Raw genomic sequence first — 25,543 nt, 5'->3', positions numbered from 1 at the left:
CTCTTCGGTTCTTCTGCCGGGCCATCGCGCCTTCTTCTAGCTCTTTTACAGGCAGTGGCCCGGTCTTCTGCCGCCGCCGCCGCCTTCCGTTCTTCTGTCCTCGCTCACTCCCCCTTTCCTGGCCGGCCGGGTAGCGTGCTCGGACAAGGGTCTGATGTGGACCTGGGGGGACCCCCACGCCGATTTTTTTCGGCGTTGGGGTTCCCCTTTAAGTCCATACCAGGCGGCGGGGCCAGCGACGTATCCTTCGCGGGCCCCGCCTACCTGGAGACGCGCTCAAAATGAGCGGACTTTCCTCCGCGTGAGTGGGCTTTAGTCCCATACTGTGTCCCAATATCTCAGTGTGAAGTGCTGCTACTAATGCTGCCCAGCTCTGCCCTATTGTTGTGTACAGAGGACTCGCCTATAGACCCTATGTTTACATCTAAATTACCGGAATTCATATGTAAATAGCGGCGGCCAGCGGCATTGATATGTATAGCATGCCCCCCTGAGGTCATATGCACAGTAATCTCTAGCAACCAATAAACAAGCAGAAATCATGTGCTGTAACCTCTAGTAACTAATCAGTGAGCCCTCTGTGCTGTAACCTCTAGAAACCAGTCAGTGAGCGGTAATGATACACTGTAACCTCTGGCAACCAATTGCAATAGCAGCCTGATCTGATTCAGTAAACTGATTTTGAGTCTAGCTGCTATTTATTGTATGTCTCAGACCAGGTGGAGAGTAAAACAGCATGGGGGGCCCCACGAAAAGTTTTGCCCAGGGTCCAATCAATATTAAAGACGGCCCTGGGTGGGGCTACCTCTTTCTACCTTTGCAGCATGCTCTGGGTCTGGACGGACCTTTCCTCAGCCTCCACCCTCATTGGTCAGCGATGTCCAACTCACCGCACCTTGACAGCCTTATTGGAGGCCCTTAGGCATTAATCATGCATACATTTTCTACTTGAGCTTAGATACACTTTAACTCAGCAAGGTTGAAGAATGAATTTCTTGATATACAGCTGACCACCAGCAGAAGAAGAATATCCAAACTGAACTATAGACACGGAAGAACAGTAAAATGTACGTATGTCACATGAGTAGGTGTTATAAAAAAATTTAAAAAATTTTACTTTAGAATTTTCCTTCACAGTCACGTGTGACGAATAATGTGAACGATTGAATGACGCTCTCAGATTCATATTTGGACTTCTGGTGTTTCTTGCGTAGAGACCTTTTATGTCAACTTGAACGTAAGACTTAACCTGCATAAATCTGGGTGGACCGATGTTGTGCCTGCAGGCTACAATGGGCATTTTTGCTATACGCGCTGCAGTCCTAAAACCAGCCCAACCACATAACTGATAAAAGTAACGTTGCTCCAGATTGGCCAACTTCACTGCGCCCCTCCCAGGAGAAAATCTTAAAACTGCAGGGGATGGGGACGTTAGGGGACCATTACAACAAGTGACAGTACTGGATAGCAAGGTAGGAGGAGGATGCGCCTCATATTTACTGATGCTTACTGAACATTTTGCAGATGATTGATGTTTTTTGGTCTTCATGGGAACTTCCCTGGCACTATAGATGGGTCAGCCTAAGCTGCCAGATTGAGATTGGGCCAAGGACATTTTCAAGGGTCATTGACCTTCTACAACAAATGAGATGAGATCAGGTTTGCAGTAGATCAGGATTTAAGCAAGTTATCTTAGTTGAGTTACCAAAACCTCCCATTTATTTCAGGGCCCATTCACGCATAAGCCGTCCATTGCCTTGCGTTTCGGCTTGTGTTGAATCAAGGTTACCCATTCAATATGAATGGGGGGGGGGGGGGGGGGGGGGCAACACACCAGAGGGGATGAAAATGCACAAAGGAACCTTTTTTGGTAATGTAGAGCAGTGGTCATCAACCCTGTCCTCAGGGCCCACTAACAGGCCAGGTTTGCAAGATAACTGAAATACATCACAGGTGATATAATTTGCTACTCAGTGATTGGAGTATTTTAGTCTGCGTCTCCGCCAAGGTAATACCTAAAACCTGGCCTGTTAGTGGGCCCTGAGGACAGGGTTGATGACCACTCATGTAGAGCACCCACCACCCATGGATTGTGTGTCATGGTGTGCTACGGTGCATCTTGTGTTTCACTCTACTGTACTGTATGATACAATGGGGTACAATTCACAATGAATGGCACCATACCACACATAGAGCCAGTGAATTGTCACATGTTGGGGAAATGCGCATTCTTGCGTGATTTTTTTTGGCGTGTGGGTGAGTTTTTACATTCCTGTGGCTAATCAACATATGGAGAGATACACGGGCCAGTCTTATTAAAGATTTAGTAAACCCCAATGTTTGGGGGGGGGGGGTGTATAGAATGTGGAGAGTTTAGGACTCCTGCCAGGTTCTTATTACTGTCTATGGGACCAAAGAGTAGATTCACCCTCTTTTTATGTCTTGGTGGCCATTGTCAACTAGACACAAAGTGATGGGATATTCAAAATTGGAGTTGTCATAGGAACAGGAGATAAGGATACATCTTCCAAAGTTCCAAAGGGGACACTAGTTCTGGTGAAAGCTGTCTGAGCCTGGATTAACACCTGAGTGGTTTTGTGTAATTTTGGATGGTTCTTTTTATATCATGGCCTTTTTAGGAAGAAAAACCCTCCAAAGTCATCTTCTAAAGAGTAGTTTTTGAGTTAAAAAATACCTAAATGCTCACTTAAATACGTGTAAACACTTGCAAACGCATGTTGTAAGTGTTCAGAGTTGTTGTTTTTTCCTGTACAGTGGTCAGAAACCACTGTATATATATATATATATATATATATATATATATATATATATAATATATTACCAAAAGTAATGGGAATCCTGCCCCAAACTCGCTCATCCATGTCTTCAGGGTGCTTGCTTTGTGCACTTGTGTGTAGTCATGTTGAAACAGGAAGGGGCCTTCCCCAAACTGTTCCCACAAAGGGATACAATGGGAATCCTCAAGCATTGAAGGCCTTCTAGAATAATGCTTCTGACTTTGATGGTCTGTGGGAAGATTGCTCCTTACATTGGTGATCAGTGGGAAGAATGCTCCTTACATTGGTGATCAGTGGGAAGAATGTTCCTTACATTGGTGATCAGTGGGAAGAATGTTCCTTACATTGGTGGTCAGTGGGAAGAATGTTCCTTACATTGGTGATCAGTGGGAAGAATGCTCCTTACATTGGTGATCAGTGGGAAGAATGTTTCTTTACATTGGTGATCAGTGGGAAGGAGGAGGAGGACACACCCAAAGAGCTCTCTGTGAGAACCACCCATTTTTCAAGCCTGGGCCTTGCCTGCTAGCTCGGCCCAGGAATAATGCCTGATCCTGGGGGAGGCCCTGAGATGGATCCCCCTGATGACACGGGGCCCAGTGAGGAGGAGGTGGAGGATCTGTCTGTGGGTCCGGGCCCTGGTATGGATGCCAGCGTTTTCAGCCTTAAGGTTGTTAATCGCTTTAGGGCGATTGGGAGAGCGGAGGAGAAACTTAAAGTTTTGAGAGTGGAGCTTAAAAACTTCAAAGCCAAATACTTCCAGGCCTGGAGTAAGAATCGCACCGCCATGAAGCCTGAGCTACAGGAATTAGAGGAAAAAGTAAAGCAGCAAACTTTATTGTTGGGAAAACTAAAAGAAAAAAGTGGAGCATTTAAAGAAAAGTTTGAAAACGAGAGAAGGTTTGTCAGCCAGTCCTCATCGTGTTCAGTGGATCAGCCTCAGCATATGGATGACCCGGGTCCATCTGCCTCTGCTCCTCTCCCCCCATGTAAGGCCTTGGAGTCGCCGGCGGCAACCAGCCAGGGGGTTGAGAGTGAGAATGGCACCCTGACCTTCATCCAGAGGATGGAATCCCCCCTGAGAGGAGACAAGCTTGTAATGTCTGATAATCCATCAGAGGTCCCGGAGGATGTTCAGAAGAATCAGCCAGGGAATGAGGATGAACCTGCACCAAATCCCCTGAACATGGATGTTGCTGCACCCGCATGTGCTGAGACCTGTAGTTCCACTACCACATTTGCTGCATGTGTTTCACACACTGTGGCTGACACCTGCAATGTGATTGCTTCACCTGAGCCTCTCTGTGTTCCAGCAGAGCTGATTGATGCTGATGGGGGAGGGGGTCAGAATACTGCACCATGTGCAGTGGAAGCCATGGATGTGTCAGTCCAGCCTGCACTGTCCTCTGCAGAAAGTCCTGTCCTGATGGAAGAGAACAGGCCAGCTGAAGATTCCACCAGCACAGCAGTGGGAACTGACACTGCTGGGAAGACTGCAGGACATGTGAATATACCAGCAAGTATTAACAATGACAGTCATGATAAAACAATGAATGTGGTGGGTGGTGGTGGTGATGGTGAAGGGGTTAATACTGCTGGGAAAAACAAAAATGACATTTCTCTCTCTGCTCAGAGGAAAGACTCATCGATTGTACAGACCAAATCTGTACAATCGATATCTGCTAAAGATGTCTCAGACAGTTCAAAACACACAAATATCTCTTCTGCTGGGAGGAATATGGGGAGTTATGCATCTGTTGTGGGGAGTCGCACCAAGGAGGGTGGGGGGAATGCTGTAAATATTGGTGGTCACAATATAGGGGGGTTTGGTGGTGGGTATAGGAGGAGGAATGTGGTTCAGTTCAAGTGGGAGGGGGAGGGGACCCCACCAGTGAGGGGGAGGGTGGCAGAGTTGATTTTGGAAATGGGGTTTAAAGCTGTGGATATTTTTGCTTTGATTTGCCCAGTGGGGAGTTATGAATTTGATTTATCTTTTGTAAAACCTGAGGGGTTGGATTTATTTTGGGAGCGACATAGGAGGTGCCAGGGCCTTTCGCAGTGGAGTGGTTTGGTGCCAAAGGTGATTTCCAGGCAGCCTCTGATAAAATCGGTGACCATCCTGGTGCGTAACGAATCCATACCAGAGGCTGATTTGATAGTATGGCTACGCCGATATGGTGAGGTCCTCACTCCACTGCGGAAGGTCCTGGATGAGCATGGGATATGGACAGGGGCCTGGACGGTGTCACTAAAACTGGGGGTGCTGGGCAATGTAGTCCAACATCTGCCCTGCTCAGCTTTTCTGGGAAGAGATCGGCTGACTATTTTCTACCAGGGACAGCCCAAAGTCTGCAATAAATGTGGTGAAAAGGGCCATTTTGCCTCTACCTGCACCCGTAAAAAGTGTTCGCTATGCCAGGGTCTGGACCACTTGGCGAAAGATTGTACCCAAATTCGGTGCAATCTGTGCCAACAGCTTGGCCATCCTTACAGTAAGTGTCCAGAGGCTTTACATAACCTGCAAGGATTGGAGGCTGAGCTGCAGAGGCTGGATAAGGAGGATCAGGCCGCTGTAACTGTTGTTGTTCCTCCTGTGTCAGTTCCATCTGTTTCCCCTGGTAATGTGGTCCCTGAGTCTGTCCCTCCTGTGTCTGTTCCATCTGTTTCAGGTTCTGTTTCCCCTGGTAATGTGGTCCCTGAGTCTGTCCCTCCTGTGTCAGTTCCTTCTGTTTCAGATTCTGTTCCCTCTAGTGATGTGGTCCCTAAGTCTGTCCCCCATGTGGTTGTCCCTATTCCTGCTGTACGTAGGTCCTCCAGACTAGCGGAGGCTGCTGGGGGGGCAGGTTTAGCGGATCTTCCTTCTCAGCCTCCGGTCCCTGTCCCTCGGCAGCGCAAACGTGGTCAGGGGAATGTGGGGGTGCTGGATGGGGGTGGGGCGGATGGAAGGGTGTCCATATCCCATGTCTCACCCTCTGTTGAGGGGGATTCAGATGATGAGGGGTGGGAGACGTTTAGGAGGAAGAAAAAGAAGAAGAGGAAGACAAATAAAGTAGTTATTTCTTCCTCAGAGTCGGACCCAGGAGGGGTTCCTCCTGGTAACCCTTTTTCAGTTTTGTCAGGTGATGGGATGTCTGATTTATCTTTTTCTTTATCATCCATGGATGAGGGGGAGTCACATAGTTTGAAGAGAGCTGTTTCTGGTGATGAGAGTGTGGCAAAGGTTAAGAAACGACTACCCCAATCATCCTGATGGCAGTTCCCACTCCGATAAAGGTGGCGACCATTAATGTCGCCAGCATGAAATCTGCAAGAGCTCGTGATATTGCCTTATTTTTGCTCAGCGAGTTTGATGCCGAGATTTTATTTTTGCAAGAGACCTGGCTCAATACTTTGGCCGATGTCCATCTAGCAAAAAGGGAGTGGAGATGCGGTCCCTCCTTTTGGTCTCTTGCGGCTGAGCCCTGCAGCGGAGTTGCGGTCCTTTTTAAAACCGATATGGTAACGTGCCGGCGGGTAATTGAGGTAGAGATTGGGAGATGCATGGTCTTGGACGTCTCTGTTAGGGGGCAGGACTTGCGTCTGATTAATATCTATGGACCGCAGTCAAGATGGGGCAGGAAATGCCTCCTCACAGAGATCAAGCCCTTCCTTTTTACGTCCCAGCAGGTTGTCTTTGGAGGTGATTTTAACACCATAATTAGGCCTGAAGACAGGAGAGGCTCCATAGACAGGCTGGCGTACGATAGCGTTTTTCTTAGAGATATGGTGAGACAAGCAGGCCTGGTAGATGTGCATATTAAGCACTGCCCTGGCAGCACGGGATTCACATTTCAGAGAGGGAATAGTCAGAGTAGGATAGATAGGTTTTTTTTAAAGGAGAACTCTGCTTTCTCGGCTCCTGAGTTGAGGGCGGTGGAGTTCTCTGACCACTGTATGCTGTCTGTGACTCTGAATGCCTCGGACACTCCACCCAGGGGAAGGGGTACCTGGAAACTGAATTCGGCTCTCCTGGAAGACGTAGAGGTAAGACAATCCTTTGAGGATTTTTTCCAGGCACAGGTTTCTATTCTGGACTTTTGCAGCACTAAGTCAGAGTGGTGGGAGCTTGTGAAACAAAGGGCGATTGGACTTTTCAAGGCCATAAGTAAGAAGAAGCAGCTTGGTATGTACATTGCCTACCAGCATTTGCGGAGGAAGCTTGATCGTCTTGTCTCGTATAGAGGAGATCCAGGGGAGATCTCTGAGGTGAAGTTTCTTCTTAGAAAGTGTCAATACGACCGGCATGCCTCCTTGGTTCTGGAGAGGGATTATGGAAAATATCACTCGCCTGATCCTTACCAGAACTGTAAGCAAGGCATAGCAGTTAAGACGGTCATAGGCCTGAGGGATAGTACGGGTTCTCTGGTGAAGTCCAGATCAGGGATCCTGGAGATCTTCAGATCATATTATGCAGACCTTCTGGGAAGAAAGGACCTTTGTCGGGACAAGATGGAAAGCTTTCTGGATTCTACTCCAGGATTGGGAAATGGTACATTGCCTTTGATGGATTTGACAGAACCAATTTCAGTGGATGAGGTAGTCCATGCTATAGAGAAGCTGGCTACCAAAAAATCACCTGGGCCAGATGGGTTGACAGCTGAATTCTACAAGTGTTTTAAGTCCATTCTGGCTCCCTTTTTAGCGGAGGTTTATAACAGCTGTCTAGAAGAGGGTTCGCTCCCTCCCTCCATGAGGCAATCCGCTGTGATTCTTCTGTCAAAAGGTAAAGACCCCTCAATGATTGAGAACTGGCGCCCCATCAGTCTTCTCAATGTTGATAGAAAGATCTTGGCGAAGATTCTTTTTTGGCGCTTGTCGTCAGTGGCAGGCGATTTGTTGTCCAGTCATCAGCACTGCTCGGTCCAAGGTAGAAGTACCTTTTCAGCGGTTTTAGCTGTCCGGGAGGCTTTGGAACGATGCAGGGCTGCTGGATGGAGAAAGTACTTGCTGGCATTGGATCAGGCGAAGGCTTTTGATAGAGTCAATCACGAGTACCTGTATTTGCTACTTGGTAGATACGGCCTGCAGGGGAGGTTTATAGATTGGCTGAAGACATTATATAAAGGGGCTGAGAGCTTCCCACTGGTTAATGGTTGGGTTGGACGGCCTTTTGAGGTTGGCTCTGGTGTGCGCCAGGGATGTCCTCTGAGCCCCCTGTTATATGTATTCGCAATCGACCCCTTCATAAGAAGGCTAGAGAGTGGATCTTTGTGCGGGGTGCCTTTGGGCATTGCTGGTGTGCCACCTTTGAAGGTCGTGGCCTATGCCGATGATGTGTCTGTTATTGTCTCTGGAACGGAGGAGGCGCAGGAGGTGGTCTCTATGATAGAGCAGTACACGGAGGCTTCTGGTTCTAAAGTCAACCATGAAAAGAGTGAAGTTTTCTGGATGGGTGAGGAAGGTGAAAGCTTCGAACTTCCGGATGCCTTCCCAGAGCCCCAGCAGGAAATTAAAGTGTTGGGCATCAAATTTGGTCCTGGTGACTATGGTCATCGAAATTGGGAAAGCAGGTTGGTGTGTGCCAATGCCAAAGTAGCAAGTTGGAAGAAATGGAAGCTTTCATTGAGGGAGAGGGTTGACTTGATCAAAACGTACCTGGTCCCAATTTTTTTATATGTCAGCTTCGTCTGTATCTTGCCAGTATCTCTCTATGCAAGGGTGTACAGCTGCTTTTTCCAACTGTTATGGGGAAGTAGGCTGAACCTGATCAAACGCAATGTAACTTACCTGTCTAGGCGGGAGGGTGGCCTAGGAATGGTCAACCCAATAGTTTTCTTTTCTCTGCTGTTTTTAAAGTACAATCTTGGTAACATGCTAGCAGAGAACCCGCCGGGATGGGTGGGTATTTTTCAATCTTGTTTTAGGCCTTTTCTGCGATCCTGGGAAGATGGCGGGCCAGTGAAAAGTCTGAGAGTCCGACATGGCAAGCTCCCGGCTTATGTTGCCCCGTGTCTGAAAATACTTCGGCAGTGGCAGGTGACAGTGGAGGATATCAAGTCCCTCCCCAGGAAGCTTCTGGAGAAGAGGATTTTGGGCTCTGCTTTCAGTGTGTCACTGGCCTTAAGGGATTGCCCAGGCTCTGTAATGAGGGAAGGGTTGCGTTTAATCAATTTAGAAAGAATCCCCTTGAAGTTTAGGGATCAAGCCTGGCTTGCCTTCCATGGAAGGCTCTATGTGAGAGGGAACTTGAAGCATCGCCCTGTGGATGATCGGGATTGTCCTAGAGCGGAGTGTGTTGGTAAAGTGGAGTCTATGGACCACTTTTTGCTCCAGTGTCCCTTTAACATAGAGGTGTATAAAAGGGTGGGGAGGGCTCTAGGCATCCCCTTTTTCTATCGCATGAGTTATGCGGAGTGGGTGTATGGGGCATTCCCGACTCACTGGGATTTTGATTTGGATACACTGTTTTTAGTTAGTATAGTTGTCCGTTACTTCACATGGAATGCACGGTGCCAGATTACCCTGCGGAAGAAAGTCCTCTCTGTTGAGGTGGTGGTGCACGATATTCTGGGTGAGGTTGGGAAAATTCGGGGTCTTGAGAAGGGCAGGGAGCCTCGGGCAGTCTGGATAAGGGCGTGGAGGAATATCAGACCTGCCTTTGGTGAACTGCCCATCTCTGGGTGAGGAGCTCTTTTCTTTTTCTGGTTCTTTCACTCCCTTAGCTTTTTTTGGTTAGTATCTTCTTTTTGAAGAAGGGCTGCATGCATAATGGGTACGGGATTGTTTCTTAACCTCACAAGTTTGATGTCTGGTGTAATGGTGTGAGTCGTAATAGGATTTATGTTATTGCTGTAAAGTATTTTTTTTTTTTTTTTTTTTTGGTTTGAGAGCAGTTTTGCTATATTCATTTTAATTTATGTAAATATGTATATATTTATGTATATTTATATATTGTGATTTTACGCTTAATGATTGCAAGACTTTTAATAAAGAAAAATTGGGAAGAATGTTCCTTACATTGGTGATCAGTGACAAGAATGTTCCTTACATTGGTGATCAGTGAGAAGAACGTTCCTTACATTGGTGATCAGTGAGAAGAACGTTCCTTACATTGGTGATCAGTGGGAAGAATGTTCCTTACATTGGTGATCAGTGGGAAGAATGTTCCTTACATTGGTGATCAATGGGAAGAATGTTCCTTACATTGGTGATCAGTGGGAAGAATGTTCCTTACATTGGTGATCAGTGAGAAGAATGTCCCTTACATTGGTGATCAGTGAGAAGAATGTTCCTTACATTGGTGATCAGTGAGAAGAATGTCCCTTACATTGGTGATCAGTGAGAAGAATGTCCCTTACATTGGTGATCAGTGAGAAGAATGTTCCTTACATTGGTGGTCAGTGAGAAGAATGTTCCTTACATTGGTGATCAGTGAGAAGAATGTTCCTTACATTGGTGATCAGTGAGAAGAATGTCCCTTACATTGGTGATCAGTGAGAAGAATGTCCCTTACATTGGTGATCAGTGAGAAGAATGTTCCTTACATTGGTGATCAGTGGGAAGAATGTTCCTTACATTGGTGATCAGTGAGAAGAATGTTCCTTACATTGGTGATCAGTGAGAAGAATGTTCCTTACATTGGTGATCAGTGGGAAGAATGTTCCTTACATTGGTGATCAGTGAGAAGAATGTTCCTTACATTGGTGATCAGTGAGAAGAATGTTCCTTACATTGGTGATCAGTGGGAAGAATGTCCCTTACATTGGTGATCAATGGGAAGAATGTTCCTTACATTGGTGATCAGTGGGAAGAATGTTCCTTACATTGGTGATCAGTGAGAAGAATGTCCCTTACATTGGTGATCAGTGAGAAGAATGTTCCTTACATTGGTGATCAGTGAGAAGAATGTCCCTTACATTGGTGATCAGTGAGAAGAATGTCCCTTACATTGGTGATCAGTGAGAAGAATGTTCCTTACATTGGTGATCAGTGAGAAGAATGTTCCTTACATTGGTGATCAGTGGGAAGAATGTCCCTTACATTGGTGATCAGTGAGAAGAATGTCCCTTACATTGGTGATCAGTGGGAAGAATGTTCCTTACATTGGTGATCAGTGGGAAGAATGTTCCTTACATTGGTGATCAGTGAGAAGAATGTTCCTTACATTGGTGATCAGTGGGAAGAATGTTCCTTACATTGGTGATCAGTGAGAAGAATGTTCCTTACATTGGTGATCAGTGAGAAGAATGTTCCTTACATTGGTGATCAGTGAGAAGAATGTTCCTTACATTGGTGATCAGTGGGAAGAATGTTCCTTACATTGGTGATCAGTAGGAAGAATGTTCCTTACATTGGTGATCAGTAGGAAGAATGTTCCTTACATTGGTGATCAGTAGGAAGAATGTTCCTTACATTGGTGATCAGTAGGAAGAATGTTCCTTAAATTGGTGGTCACTGGTCAGTGGGAAGAATGTTCCTTACATTGGTGATCAGTAGGAAGAATGTTCCTTACATTGGTGATCAGTAGGAAGAATGTTCCGTAAATTGGTGGTCACTGGTCAGTGGGAAGATAGCTCTTTATATTGGTGGTCAGTGGGAAGAACACTCTTTATATTGGTAATCGGTGGTTTTAAAAAAAAGTAACCCCCCCCCCCCCCCCAGACCCCCAACAGTATTGGTCAAAGAGCTACCAAGAGGTGATATACCTGGAATTATGCAGGCACCATCAGGTGGAAGGTCGATCAACCACAGACCAAAGATCCCCTAACAATGTCTAGATGAACCGTTGGGTTCCATAGAACTCTGATTGACAAAGGCTGCAGTAAAATGAATGACATTGTTGGGGATGACATATGACATCCAACAGGTTGTTTGAAATTTGGCCTCAAGTTCTGTAAGGTTCTCCCCCTTGATCTCCACTATATTTTTATATCATTGTCACTACTATAGAAGAACATTTTCCCTTCTGGGGGCTATTCTCATATTCTGCATAGAAACCCGGGGGGGGGGGGGGGGGGGGGTCATCTGCAGATAATTAAATGTAATCTGGTGTGCGTCACACATGAGAATGAGCAGAACACCCTCGTCATGTTCCTTGCTCTGGGGCTACATACCGGCTCAGGGATGGGTGCATGGCAGAGTGACAGGCCAGGACAGGCGTCAGTTGAGCAGGTACAATATTACCCGCAGGCTCAGCCACTAATATTGCAAACGCTGCCAATCAAATACTCAAACATGCTAAAATAAAAAAAATCGCTACAACTGAATAAAGATTAGAATCAGCTTGGCAATCGGTTGCATCTACAAATTTTACATTTTTGCTGCATTGCAAGTTTCGTGCGACAGGTAATCTTCCACTGCAGTCACGGATGACTCACGAACACTCAGAATTCCTGATGCCGGACAGGTCATTGCTGATTGGATGCCATTGGTTAGCGCACCGTAGAGCTTCCATTATCCTAGTGCAAAAAATAAAACCGCAGAGGCGATCAAATACCACCAAAAGAAAGCTCTATTTGTGGAGAACGAAAGGAAATCAAGTTTGTTATCGCACGACCGCGCAATTGTCAGTTAAAGCGACTCAGTCCAGAATCGCAAAAACTGCTCTGGTCAGGCAGGGGTAAATTCTTCTGGGGCTAAAGCGGTTAATGTAAAGTTTTCAATATGCTTTTCGACATCAATGGAAGGAATATTGTCCAATCATTGGTATCAGTGGGGGGAATAGTGTCCCAACATTGGTATCAGTGGGGGGAATAGTGCCCCGTCATTGGTGTCAGTGGGAGGAATAGTGTCCCAACATTGGTATCAGTGGGGGGAATAGTGCCCCATCATTGGTGTCAGTGGGAGGAATAGTGCCCCAACATTGGTATCAGTGGGGGGAATAGTGCCCCATCATTGGTGTCAGTGGGAGGAATAGTGTCCCATCATTGGTATCCGTGGGAGGAATAGTGCCCCATCATTGGTGTCGGTGGGATGAATAGTGCCCCATCATTGGTGTCGGTGGGAGGAATAGTGTCCCATCATTGGTATCCGTGGGGGGAATAGTGCCCCATCATTGGTGTCAGTGGGAGGAATAGTGCCCCATCATTGGTGTCAGTGGGAGGAATAGTGCCCCATCATTGGTGTCAGTGGGAGGAATAGTGCCCCGTCATTGGCATCAGTGGGAGGAATAGTGTCCTATCATTAATACATAAGTGGGAGGAATAGTTTCCCATCATTGGTGTCAGTGGGGGGAATAGTGCCCCGTCATTGGCATCAGTGGGGGGAATAGTGTCCTATCATTAATACATAAGTGGGGGGAATAGATCCCCATCATTGGTGTCAGTTGGAGGTTTTATGCCTCACTGTTGTATTTGTGGAAGAAATGTTGCCTCATCACTGGTGTCAGTGGGATGAACAGTGACTCATAATATTAAGACGACCTGTGAAAACCCAGATCCCCTCTACCCCCTCCAGATCTTCCATAACCCAAAGCACAATAAATTTGATTAAACTTAAGCAGTTGTCCATCTCACCAGCTTACAATCATCCAAGCCCTCTACGCTCTGCTACATACTGTAGATCCATCCTTGGCCTTTTTCACACGGGGCCTAGCTGTTGACTCACAATTCACAGTGGATTTCTCTGTCAGCAACAGCTGGCCTAGAGTTAGCAGGCGACCAGAAAGGGGACAATCCGCCTCATTATATGCTGTTGCGTCACAGTTGCGCCATAGCCCCATTCACCTTTATGGAGCTCGGTGGCCGGTGGTGCCGCCTCCCGACCAACGACTGGCTGTGGCTCTGTGTATGGGGCTATCTGGTGGCTATTGCCTGGTTTTGACAGTAGGCCAAGGCAAATTAAAAGTGCTCCTCAACTGCCTGGTTTTGCTGTCTGACAGAACCCCGTGTGATTGGTGCCTATATCTTTTGTTGAACGCTGGGGGAACTTCTCATTGTCTAACTTTTGATTGCTTTTTTTCTGCAGAGAACATGGACAAGATGATGATGTATTGTCTGCTGGGCCTTGCGTGCTTGACATTTTGTTTTCATTCCACCCAGGCACAAAGTAAGTAACGCACCTTCATGTCCCCCATAACCCAGACAGACATGACCACCTTCATAGTGGGTAATGCTCAGGGCAGGACTTAGGGTGGTGGGGGCCCCTGGGCTTTAGTCACTTTTGAGCCCTACCTTCTATACATTACCGTATTTATCGGCGTATAACGCGTACCCCACGTTTAGGAGGGATTTTAAGGAAAAAAACTTTTAGGAGGGAAATTTAAAAATGGTGCCGCTGAGATACAGAGTCCTGTGTATCTTGACGGCTCTCAGGTCCTTTTGGTGGCTCTCGGGTCCTCTTGGCGGCACTCGGGTCCTCTTGGTGGCTCTCGGGTCCTCTTGGCAGCTCTCAGGTCCTCTTGGCGGCTCTTGGGTCCTCTTGACAGCTCTCAGGTCCTCTTGGTGGCTCTCGGGTCCTCTTGGCGGCTCTTGGGTCCTCTTGGCGGCTCTCGAGTCCTCTTGGTGGCTCTCGGGTCCTCTTGGCGGCACTCGGGTCCTCTTGGTGGCTCTCGGGTCCTCTTGGCGGCTCTCAGGTCCTCTTGGCGGCTCTCGGGTCCTCTTGACGGCTCTCAGGTCCTCTTGGTGGCTCTCGGGTCCTCTTGGCGGCTCTCGGGTCCTCTTGGCGGCTCTCGGGTCCTCTTGCAGTCCCGAGCGGAGCCAAGAGTAGCCGAGTGTACTCGGCTCAGTTCACAGTCACGCTTACTCCCTGTGTTATGTCCATCATAGGGCGGGACTGGGCGGGACTGTGAGCCGAGCCAAGCCGAGTATACTCGGCTATGTATCTCGGCCGGGCCCCCTATCGGGCAGGGCCCATGGGCTTGAGCCCAGTGAAGCCCAATGGTAAGTCCAGCCCTGGTAATGCTATACAATGCCTACAGTATATAATGGAGCAGTCAGTGCATTTTCACGTATGGCCATATTCAGTATGTACAGCAGTGACTGCAAAGAGCCAGCCTGGCCAATAGATTATCCATCCCAATGAAATTGGCCTACAAAAGTCATCAAATAGTCATCTTTAGACATGGAGGGAAGATAGAAGTAGTAGTAGAATGATCCCAACAAAAATATGACCAGGGGTGTCTGCCACGATCCATAATGAAATTGGCCTACAGAAGTCATCACATGTAGTCATCTTTAGACATGGAGGGAAGATAGAAGTAGTAGTAGAATGAAGATAGATAAAGTATTTTTTTGCCAAACTAATCTATTCTTTCTTTCTTTTTTTCTTTACAGCTCTTTCAACATGTAAGTATCTTCTACGAATCTTTGTTGTAACGTTTGAGTCCTCCAGACGGACCCAACTGCTTGTGGTGTCTTCCTCTAAAGATGGTTGTACAGTATACCGTGCCATAAAGAAATATTTACGGAACCAGCTATTAGGGCAAAAATTGGGTCATATTACCACCAGCATCTGACCACTACCAATTTTTATACTAAATGGCATTAAAGCTGAACTTTAGTTATGGCAATTTTTATATAGTTACATTTATATGCTATACCTGTGGAAGCTGGAAATCAGTGTAGAAGTCACTACTACTACAGTCATCTCCAATACCTTCCAGGTCCCGTGCCCCTACTCTACTAAATATTCTACTACTCTACTACTACTACTACTACTACTACTACTACTATTACTACTACTCCTGGTGCCAACATGGCAGCATACATGTAGTAGTAGTAGCACCACCTATTTCCACCCACAGGACACCGGTGCATAGTTATAAACCGTTGATGCCCCGTGCCCCTACTCTACTAAATACTCTACTACTCTACTACTATTACTACTACTACTACTACTACTACTACTACTCCTGGTGCCAACATGGCAGCATACATGTAGTACTAGTAGCACCACCTATTTCCACCCACAGGACACCGGTGCATAGTTATAAACCATTGATGCCCACATAGCAACCAATTTCCTTTAAAATGATAGCAGTGTATTGGGTGTGCTCGGGATGCTCCCATGGAATGGCGGCAGGAAATGAAAATACGAGTAAGCTTGATGCATTGCGATGTTCTGTTTTTCTGGCTCCAACGTGGCAACGCATATGCAGTAGACCAATAACTAGCTACCAGAGAGAGGAAACTCGAGCAAATTAAGGATTTTGAAAGCTCCAGCCAGGGGCGGACTGACAACTCATGGGGCCCCCCGGGCAATAGGAGATTATGGGGCCCCCGGGCAATAGGAGATTATGGGGCCCCCAGGCAATAGGAGATTATGGGGTCCCCGGGCAATAGAAGATTATGGGGCCTCCAGGCAATAGGAGATTATGGGGCCACACAGTATACACACACATACAGTATACACAAACAGACATACAGTATAAACATAGAATACACATACACACACTGAAAAGGTACTGGAGAGGCGGGGCAGCTATAATCTTAGGATTTTTAAAAAAACACAGATTTTTACATACTGTCCCTGGTTTTATTGAGGCTGGCAACCCTGATGGGGCCCCCTAGTGGCATGGGGCCCTCGGGCAGTGCCCGAGGGCCCCAATGGTCAATCTGCCCCTGGCTCCAGCCTACCAGCCATAATCAGCTATGCCATGGTGAGGACTACTGAGCCTATAAGTAGTATTAAACTACATGTATGCTGCAACGTTAGCACCAGGAAAATGGAAAATTGTATTGTACTCACCCATAATTTTCCATGCACCAATCCATTGCAGTATACTCAGCCCACCCAGTTCATTCTTAACATTTTAGAGGGAATGGGGCGTTGTATGGGCGCCGACACTTTACAGCCATGAGCTGGTCATGTGGGCAGATATAGACTAGGCTACTACCAGAACTAAGACAAGGAGAGGGGCGCCATTGAATAAATAGTAAACACTTTAATAAAAAAAAAAGCAATATCAACTCACATAAGAGAATGGTAATGTTGCACATGGGTGAGCTGGATACCGTCCAGGAGCAGGGTCAGGATGGACGATCGAGTCATGGTGAAGTCCACTTCTCACTAGTTGTGGTGTAAATCCTGCTAGTCCTTTTTGTCCTCACTGGTAACCGCTGAACCGGTCAGACACACCGCACGCCCGTCTTCCGCCCTTCATCAGTTACCAGTGAGGACTAGCAGCGCTGAGCGCCCTGGCTCTGACAGTTCACCACGTCTATCCCCCTGGATATCTGATGTCCTAACAGGATTTCCACTGCAACTAGTGAGAAGTGGACCTCACCGTGACTCGATCGTCCATCCTGACCCTGCTCCTGGACTTTATCCAGCTCACCCATGTGCAACAGTACCTTCTCCTATGTAAGCTGATATTGCTTTTTTTTTATTAAAGTGTTTACTATTTATTCAGAGGAGCCCCTCTCCTTGTCTTTGTCAGCTCTACTGGATTTTGGCTTCTGGTCTATAACGGCGGCAACCCATGACTCACAGACCCACTGCCCATCACATACCTATTGTTGGACGGACTTTTATGGATTTTAAGTGGTCACCTCCGATGTACTAGTATGCTGCGCCTTTTACTTGTATTTATGATGGTATGCTACCATGCTGGTGCCAGAAAAATAGAAAATCATACTCAAACATGTCATAAAGAGTTTCTCGATCTTTTCAACACAGAGGAAACCTTGAAATAATTTTTTGGTCTCAGGGAACCTCTGCCAAAAAATTACTATATCTACAACTCATGATACATTAGAGTGATGGTTGGTGGGAACACTTGTGGTCATTGGGAAGAATTTCCTCCTTAAAGGTAGCTAAAAAGATCAATGGTGACAGTGGGAACTTAACCGAGAGGCAGATTTAGCCACCTGTCTGTTGTGTAAATGAGTCTAGTCTGGCTTGTAGGAGTATTTCACACATTGTTGTTTGTGCTAATTAACCCTGTGTTTATGTTTATGGTAATGTGTATTGAATAGTCAATCAGTCAGCTAGGAGACAAAGTCTTACCCTGAAAAGTCCTATCTCTCAGACAACTAGTCTGGGTCAATGATTAGATAATTAGCTCATGCTAATTAGGTTAGGTTTTAGTCTTCTACTGTATTATAAATACTTGTCATTTCGGTTCTAATAAAGGAGTCCACGTTGAGCAGCTAAGCAAGTGTGGTCTTGTTTTGTGCTTGTGAGCGGTTGGAATATCTGATATCTATATTCAGACTTATATATATCTATACTGATGGAAGCATTCAATCAGAGTGGGATTAGGGCGGCACACTGGTGTAGTGGTTAGCACTCTCACCTAGCAGTAAAAAGGGTCGCTGGTTTGAATCCCAACCACAACACTACCTGCCTGGAGCTTGCATGTTCTCCCTGTGCCTGCGTGGGTTTCCTCCGGGTACTCCGGTTTTCTCCCACACTCCAAAGACCTACAGGTAGGTTAATTGGCTTCTGTCCAAAATTGGCCCTAGTATATGAATGGGGACCTTGGATTGTAGGCTCCTTGAGGGTAGGGACCAATGTGAGTGTGCAATGTACAGGGATAGGGGTAGACACTCAGGTTGAACTGGATGGACTGGTGTCTTTATTCAACCATACTAACTATGAAACTATGGATCCATCACACAGATATTGCTCGTTGCTCCAGGAACCCCTAGCAACCTCTGCCTAGCCCATCGAACCCTGGATGAGAAACCCTTATATCATGTATCATACCTAACCTAATTTTTCTTTCCGGGTTCCAATCCACGGCAGCATACTGAGCCCACCCAGTTCACCCCTTGAGTTTTACAAGCAATTGGGCTGTTTTGTGGACTTCAACACTTTATAGCTATGAACCGGTCCAATGGGTTGAAGTAGGCCAGGCTACAATCACACGTATGCTGCCATGGATTGATGGCAAGAAAATAAAATTTGCGGGTGAGTAAAATACCTTTTTTTTTTTTTTTCTCGTGAGACCATTAGTAGTGTTGAACCATATGTATGCTGCCATGTTGGAACCAGGAAAATAGAAAATGGTATCATGCTTACCCATAATTTTCCTTTCCTGGCACCAATACCCACTCAGTTGCTTTTTAGCATTTTAAAACAAATGGGATGTTGTGTGGGCATCAAGACTTTATAGTTATGCATTGGTCCTATAGGTGGCTACAACAGTAGTATGCTGTCATGTTGGCACTAGGAAAAGAAACAACTTGGGTAAGTATGATACGATTTTCTGTTTGTCTTGCTATTGGTGAGTTCCCTATCACTTCCTGTCTGGTAACATCTTTATTAGCAGGACAAGAATTGAGAGTAAGTCACCTTGCCAAACCCTGAATAGCAGTAAAAACCCAACAGAAGTCGTAATCTTTGGCCACCCTACCCAAAACTAAACGATAGGTTTTGCCTGGACAAACACTATGAAAGTGAACAATTATGTCTTGAGTGAATGTTTTTCTGCTACAATTAGGAAGGTATTCAGTTGGGGTTGTTGTTGTGGTCAGTGGTCTCCTCCATGTCATCCATCAATTCATAATTGTCTCTTTTATACAGATGCCAGGACATGCAGTGAATGTAACACGACATCAAGGGCCACCTGTGAACTCAGTCAAGGTGTTGTGATTTGCTCCTGCAAATCTGGATATATCGGGGACGGTCTAAACTGTACAGCAATGGTGTTCTGTAATACTGCAAAGTGTTGTCCCAAAGGCTACACCTGGGATCTGAAAAAGAAGCAATGCGCGGACATCAACGAGTGTCTTGACGATACTCTGAACCAGTGTTCTCCAACAGATATCTGCAACAACAGGAATGGCATCTACCTATGTTCTATGAACAGGAACGCTGCCTGTGGAAGATCGGGAAAGTGTAGTGATGACCTGGACTGTCTGGACATTAATGGGGATGCTCAATGTGCTGATCCTTGCTACAACTATAAGACCATAAATGGAACATCCCGACTGTACACCCTCGCCTCCCCTGGAAGATTTGAGTCCGACCGCAACAACTTTGGATGGTTCCGCTATGTTGGCAAGGGGGTCAGCTTGCGAGAAGGGTGTGTGGGTGCCCTGAAGTGTGGCTCCATGCAGCCATTCTCTCTTGCAGGAAAGCACCCAAGCATCGGTGATGGGATAGTCATGGCGCCTCTGCTCAGTAACAGCATTTCGCTTGGATGTGTCCCAGGGCCGAGTATTCCAGTGAAAGCCTGCCCGGGGGGATATTGGGTGTACAAGTACTCAGGATCTCTGCGATTTGATGTCTACTGCACAGGTGAGGCTGCTACCTTTGGTGGCAGGTTGATAGGGCATGGTGATGACATGACTTACATCACAGAGTGTTCTACAAAGTCCATTCTTCATAGACAACCTATTCAAGTTAGAGACATCAAGGTGCATAATAATGAAGCACTTAGTCTACTGTAGGTGAATCTTTCAGGAGCATGGGTTTTAAATGACAGTATTTGATTCATCACCAGTAAATAATTGGTGAAAGTTACCTTCACTGCTTTATACAGTTAATATGCCCCCAAATTACTATGTAATTACTATGTAATTACCAGCGAACAGTTGGTGAAAGTTACCTTCACTGCTTTATACAGTTAATATGCCCCCAAATGTCACTACATTTTTTTGGGCAAATATTGACAGAGAACCTCCTATGAGGTGAAGTATAGACAGATAACCTCCTATGGAGGGGACGTATTCACAGAAAACCTCACAAGAAGGGAAATATTCACAAAGAACCACCTATGTATTGACATAAAACCTCATATGGGGTTATGTTTGTCTAGAAACCACCTATGAGTGGGTGTATTTACAGGGAACCTCCTATGAGGATAATTATTGACAGGGAACCTCCTATGAGGGGATGTATTGAACGGGAGCCTCCTATGAGTGGAATTATTGACAAAGAACCTCCTTTGAGGGGATGTATTGATATAAAATCCTCCTATGAAGGGAAATATGGAATTATTGCTAGAAAACGTCCCATGAGGGGAATTCTCATCAGAGAAATTCTTATGACAGAATGTATGACAGTGAACCTCCCATGAGGGGATGTATTGACAGAGAACCTCTGATAGCAGAGTGTGTTAACAGAGAACCTCCTATGAGGGGAAATATTGACAGAGAAACTCCTATGTGGAGATATATTGACGGAGAACTTCCTATTAGGACATGTATTGATAGACAGCTTCCTATGAGGGGACGTATTGAAAGAAAACCTCCTATGGTGGGACTTATTGACTGATTCCCTCCCATGGGAAGATTTTTTGACAGAGAACCTCCTATAAGCAAGTGTGTTGACAGGGAACCTTCTATAAGAGGATGCAATGACAAAGAAGTTCCTATGAGGGGATGTAGTCAACCAAGCCTGGAATGTGACATCATAGACTTATTGACTTCTCTTTCATAATATGAACTGCACATGTTGATGCTTGGCACTCCAAAGCCCCAGTTAAATCTTTTCCATACCTAAAATATCCAACTAATTTCTAATGCTACAAATTTATAGTTATATAGGTTGTACATGGTAGACAATATGTAGAGCATTGGACAAGCTATTATTCACAGAGAACTTCCTATTAGGACATGTATTGATAGACAGCTTCCTATGAGGGGACGTATTGACAGAGAGCCTCCTATTGGGGGGGGGGGGGTGTTGACAGAAAACCTCCCCTGGTGGGACTTATTGACATGTAGAGCATTGGACAAGCTATTTGACATGTCCCTGGACTGAGCAATGTGCTGCTAGGCAGGTCTGAAGGAACAGCCTTCCCTACCTATGATGACCACTACACCTAGTCAACACAATGGGTGACTTGAGAGAGGAGCCCAGTAACAGCTGCGACCTTCTCATACCTGTTCCTAGTAGTATGGCTGCCATGCTAACTCATTGGCTTTAATGCCCTTTGGGCTGGGAATTAGATGAGAAAATCTGACTTTTTTTGTGCTTAGCAGTCAGGCAGTGAGTATTTTTGGTCGGTGAAGTCAGCTTAGAAATTGTTTTTAGAGGCAGCTGGAAGGTTTCGGTTACAATTGATGAAGGCACACCTTCAGAACTACATCACCATTAGCCATTTCCGTATATACGGCGTGTGGCCAGGCTTCTAAGAGACAGGGCAACAGCATTGTTTTCCTGGAAAAAAAATGAGTGCATGTATGGGGAGCAGAACAGAGAGGGAAAGGAGGAGGTAGGAGAGGCATGGTTCTTTAGTCCAGCAGGCAGGATTGACATGGCTGCTTGGGATTGTAACAAAACTCAGTATGTTGTCACAGGTTGAAGTAAATGGCAGCATGTGTATAAATAAGCAACAAGAGAATTAGTTCAATAAAATCCCCCTAGACAGTATAATCACAATGTAGCAGCTTATGGAAGTACTCTCTACCACTAGATTAAAGTAAACCTACCAATCAAAATCAGCCATAAGCACTAGTATTAATAAACAGCAACAGCAATGATGATCAATACTACAATAACTTCTCTGTAGACAGTAGGCTATAATCGCTTTATGCCGCGTACACACGATCAGAATTTCGGCCAGCAAAAGACTGATGAGAGCTTTTCATCGGAAAATGCGACCGTGTTTATGCTCCATCGGAATTCAGCTGGCCGAATTCCCTCCAGCAAAAAATTGATAGCATGTTCTCAATTTTCCCAATGGAAAAACTTTCTATCGGAAATTCCGATCGTGTGTATGCCATTCCGACGCGCAAAAACTCACGCATGCTTCAGATTCAACTACGAAATGGGAGCTATTGGCTACTAGGTATTGAACTTCCTTTTTCTAGTCCCGTTGTACGTGTTGTACGTCACCGCGTTCTTGGCGGTCGGAATTTGGTGTGACCGTGTCTAGGCAAGACAATTTGAGCGGAATTCCGTCGGAATTCCTACGGGAAAACCATCAGAGCTTTTTCCAACGAGAATTCCGATTGTGTGTACGCGGCATTAGAGTGCATTCTATATGAATGGCTACAATTAAAGATGAGGCTCCCTAAAGAGGTACCTCTTACTATGGACAATAGGAAAAGTTCTCGCGAAGCAGCTGTTTGGTGAGCAGTGCTTAGCTCTAGTTCTATAGCCGGCTATATAAAGGGGCCTGGTCTTTATGGTGGTGCACATACTGTAACTACAGTCCCAATAAAGTTTGCATGCAGGGAATAAGGCTTGCTAGTTAGATGGCTGGTCCCTATATAATCAGTCTTTGCTAGCAGGGGTAGATCAATGGCAGCAATGTCCTCTCATGGCAACTGGTCCGGCTGTTCAGATGTCAGCTCACTCCCAGATCTGCCTTTAGTGACTCAGCACATAGGTTATCAGTGCTTTAGTCTGTATCTCATGTCACAGGTTTGTAGCTGGTTAGTGTGCACTTGGGAATAGTGATGTGTAAGCTCCGTTATCCCCACAGCAAGGGTAAGTGTTTGGCCCGGGAAAATACATCTCTTTCTTTTTCTCATAACAGTCTCTCATTGGGAATTGTAGAGCAACGGTCCATTAACTTTCATAGCATGCTTCCTTTCTCAAACAACATCTACCACAATTTAATGCTGCCAACACTAAATTCTTATAGGCTCTTCTGCTTGTCAGCTTCCCCCACGGGGTGCAGGCGAAGTAGCATGCAGCCAGATACTTTGGGACATGGCTCTACAAATAGGAGCCAATGGGTGCTAAAAAATAATATCTGCCTAACTCCTCCATTGACATCCAGCCAAGTAGTCTCTAACACGGGGAGGGGGGGTATTTATTCACCATTTCATTGGTCTCAGACCTCTGCCATGAGCTGGGAAGGACTCTGCCGTGGTCACAGAAACATCTTATTCAGCTGAAACTAGGAACATTGGGAACCGAGATAGAGGCTTGTGCTATGTGTTCTCAGAAATATAACATATCGTTGAAAATTCCGTATGATAGTCACACTCATATTGTACTTGTCTGTAGGACCCTTAAATCTCAGAAAGTGAGACAAAAATATATTCAACTTTCTCGTAATGGAACTTTCAGAATAAAACAATATTTATGATGAATTTTTGTGACTGTGCAAATGACTGAAAGTTGTATCTGTGTTTTATTTCAGATACGGTAGACCTTGCCCCAGCTACAACTACAACCACAACAACAACCACTACTACTACTACAACCCCAACCACAACCCCAACTACAACTACTACAACTACTCCGACTACAACCCCAACTACAACAACTCCAACTACAACCCAAACTACAACTGCTCCCACTACAACCCCAACTACAACTACTCCCACTACAACCCCAACTACAACTGCTCCCACTACAACCCCAACTACAACTACTCCCACTACAACCCCAACTACAACTACTCCCACTACAACCCCAACTACAACTGCTCCCACTACAACCCCAACTACAACTGCTCCCACTACAACTCCAACTACAACTGCTCCCACTACAACCACAACTACTACGACTACAACTACGACTGATGCCTTTGAAGGTTCAGGATCAGATGGCTGGATAATTGAGATCGTTACTCACCCAAGAGTACGTCGTGCTTTGTATGCAAGGTCAACCACAACAACCCCCTCCCCTTCAAAGTCAACCACAACAACCTCCACAACAACCTCCACAACAACCTCCACAACAACCTCCAGCACCCCTTCGACAACTCTGAGCACCCCCGCTCACGAGTTGCTTGAGGCTCTTGGACACCTTAAAGCCTTGGTTAACAGTATGTCTAACACACTTTCCGAATCCGATCGTAAATGGATTAATAACAAGGTGTCCCAGATATCTCAGCAAATAAATGAGCTGGATCCCGCTACCGTTAATGCTGCTCTCAATAACTTCTCCAGTGAGCTGATACCAGCTGTACACAATTTGTTATCATCCAACTTTCAATAAATACATATTTTATTCTATTCTGTCAGTTTATGGTTTCCGGAAACAGCCGAAGGGTAAAATGATTCATGTGCTTGTAGAACATAAATGAAGACATGGGATCCTCTATGAAATCCTATCAGATTCCAAGTAATGCTTACTCGGTTTGTCATTTCTGCAATGCGCCATTAATTAATTACTATATATTGATATTCTATTCTCTAACTGCAATGTAAACTCTCTTATTTGGCAGTTCAATAAACAATGATAATATGAAAAGCATAATGGCAATGTACATGAACAAAATCTGTGGGGTAGGGGGGGTTAATATAGTTTATCCATTGTATGGAGGTTTATATAATTTATCCATGGTATGGGGGTTAATATATTCCATCCATGGTGTGTGTTCTAATGCACCAGGCAGAGAAAGTCTTCAGAGGGCCTGTCCACTGAAAACTCTTCCTGATGCATTTTTATGTGATTTATTTTATATCAGGAGGAGCACAAAGGTGGGCGGGGACACAGAAATGGGTGGGGAAAGAGGGACGGGTTGGAACACACAAAGTTGGGGCGACAATACCCAAAACTCCAATTACGGGGACAGGGTCGGTAATTGTGCTCCATCTATCCAATATATGAAGAAACCAGAGGCTGGCTCAGACCACTAGACTCCACCTATTACTAAAAGGTCACCTTTTTTGAAGGACGTATCCTTTAAGCTCACGTTCCTTTGGTTAACACTGGTCACATTTTAAATTATAGATTTATTATTTATTATAGATTTATTATATGTTAACTTCACAAAATAAATAGGTAACGACTGGAATGGGGGCAAATGGATGAAGTTTGGTCTGAAACCAAATTTGCAGAAGAACTGGACAATTTGCAACAGTTAGATGCTTACCAAAGATTGTTGATTGGGCTCCATTGGGCAAACCGTTTTTTGGTCCCACCCCATTCATGTAAATCTTTGGGCCCCATGCCGATTCACTAACCAGGCC

The 25,543-nt window shown here is 45.6% G+C and overlaps 1 protein-coding gene across 2 annotated transcripts; it reads left to right on the top strand.

Moving 5' to 3' along the window:
• The first annotated feature begins 1,323 nt into the window (after positions 1-1,323).
• LOC143927168 (uncharacterized) lies at positions 1,324-24,827 on the top strand. 2 transcript variants are annotated; one of them, XM_077451118.1, is made up of 5 exons: positions 1,324-1,472; positions 13,743-13,823; positions 15,050-15,061; positions 19,245-19,961; positions 23,764-24,827. In XM_077451118.1, the coding sequence occupies exons 2-5, from the start codon at positions 13,748-13,750 to the stop codon at positions 24,564-24,566; spliced, it is 1,608 nt and encodes a 535-aa protein (XP_077307244.1). In that variant the 5' UTR covers positions 1,324-1,472; positions 13,743-13,747; the 3' UTR covers positions 24,567-24,827. The 2 variants fall into 2 exon arrangements, with proteins under 2 accessions (XP_077307244.1, XP_077307243.1); XM_077451117.1 differs by lacking the exons at positions 1,324-1,472; positions 13,743-13,823; positions 15,050-15,061 and having other exon boundaries at positions 19,097-19,961.
• The last annotated feature ends 716 nt before the right edge of the window (positions 24,828-25,543 follow it).

The sequence above is a fragment of the Lithobates pipiens genome, unplaced genomic scaffold (genome assembly GCF_037356315.1).
Source record: "Lithobates pipiens isolate NorthernLeopardFrog02 unplaced genomic scaffold, aLitPip1_a1.2 Scaffold_23, whole genome shotgun sequence".
Taxonomy (NCBI): Eukaryota; Metazoa; Chordata; class Amphibia; order Anura; family Ranidae; genus Lithobates; species Lithobates pipiens.
This window is presented reverse-complemented; position numbering and strand designations above follow the sequence as displayed.

Bases quoted from the DNA above. Each gene is read 5' to 3' on its own strand.
- LOC143927168 (XM_077451117.1), top strand. From the start codon at position 19,112: ATGAAAGTGAACAATTATGTCTTGAGTGAATGTTTTTCTGCTACAATT. The intron at 19,962-23,763 runs GTGAGGCTGCTA...GTTTTATTTCAG, and splicing joins ATTTGATGTCTACTGCACAG to ATACGGTAGACCTTGCCCCA.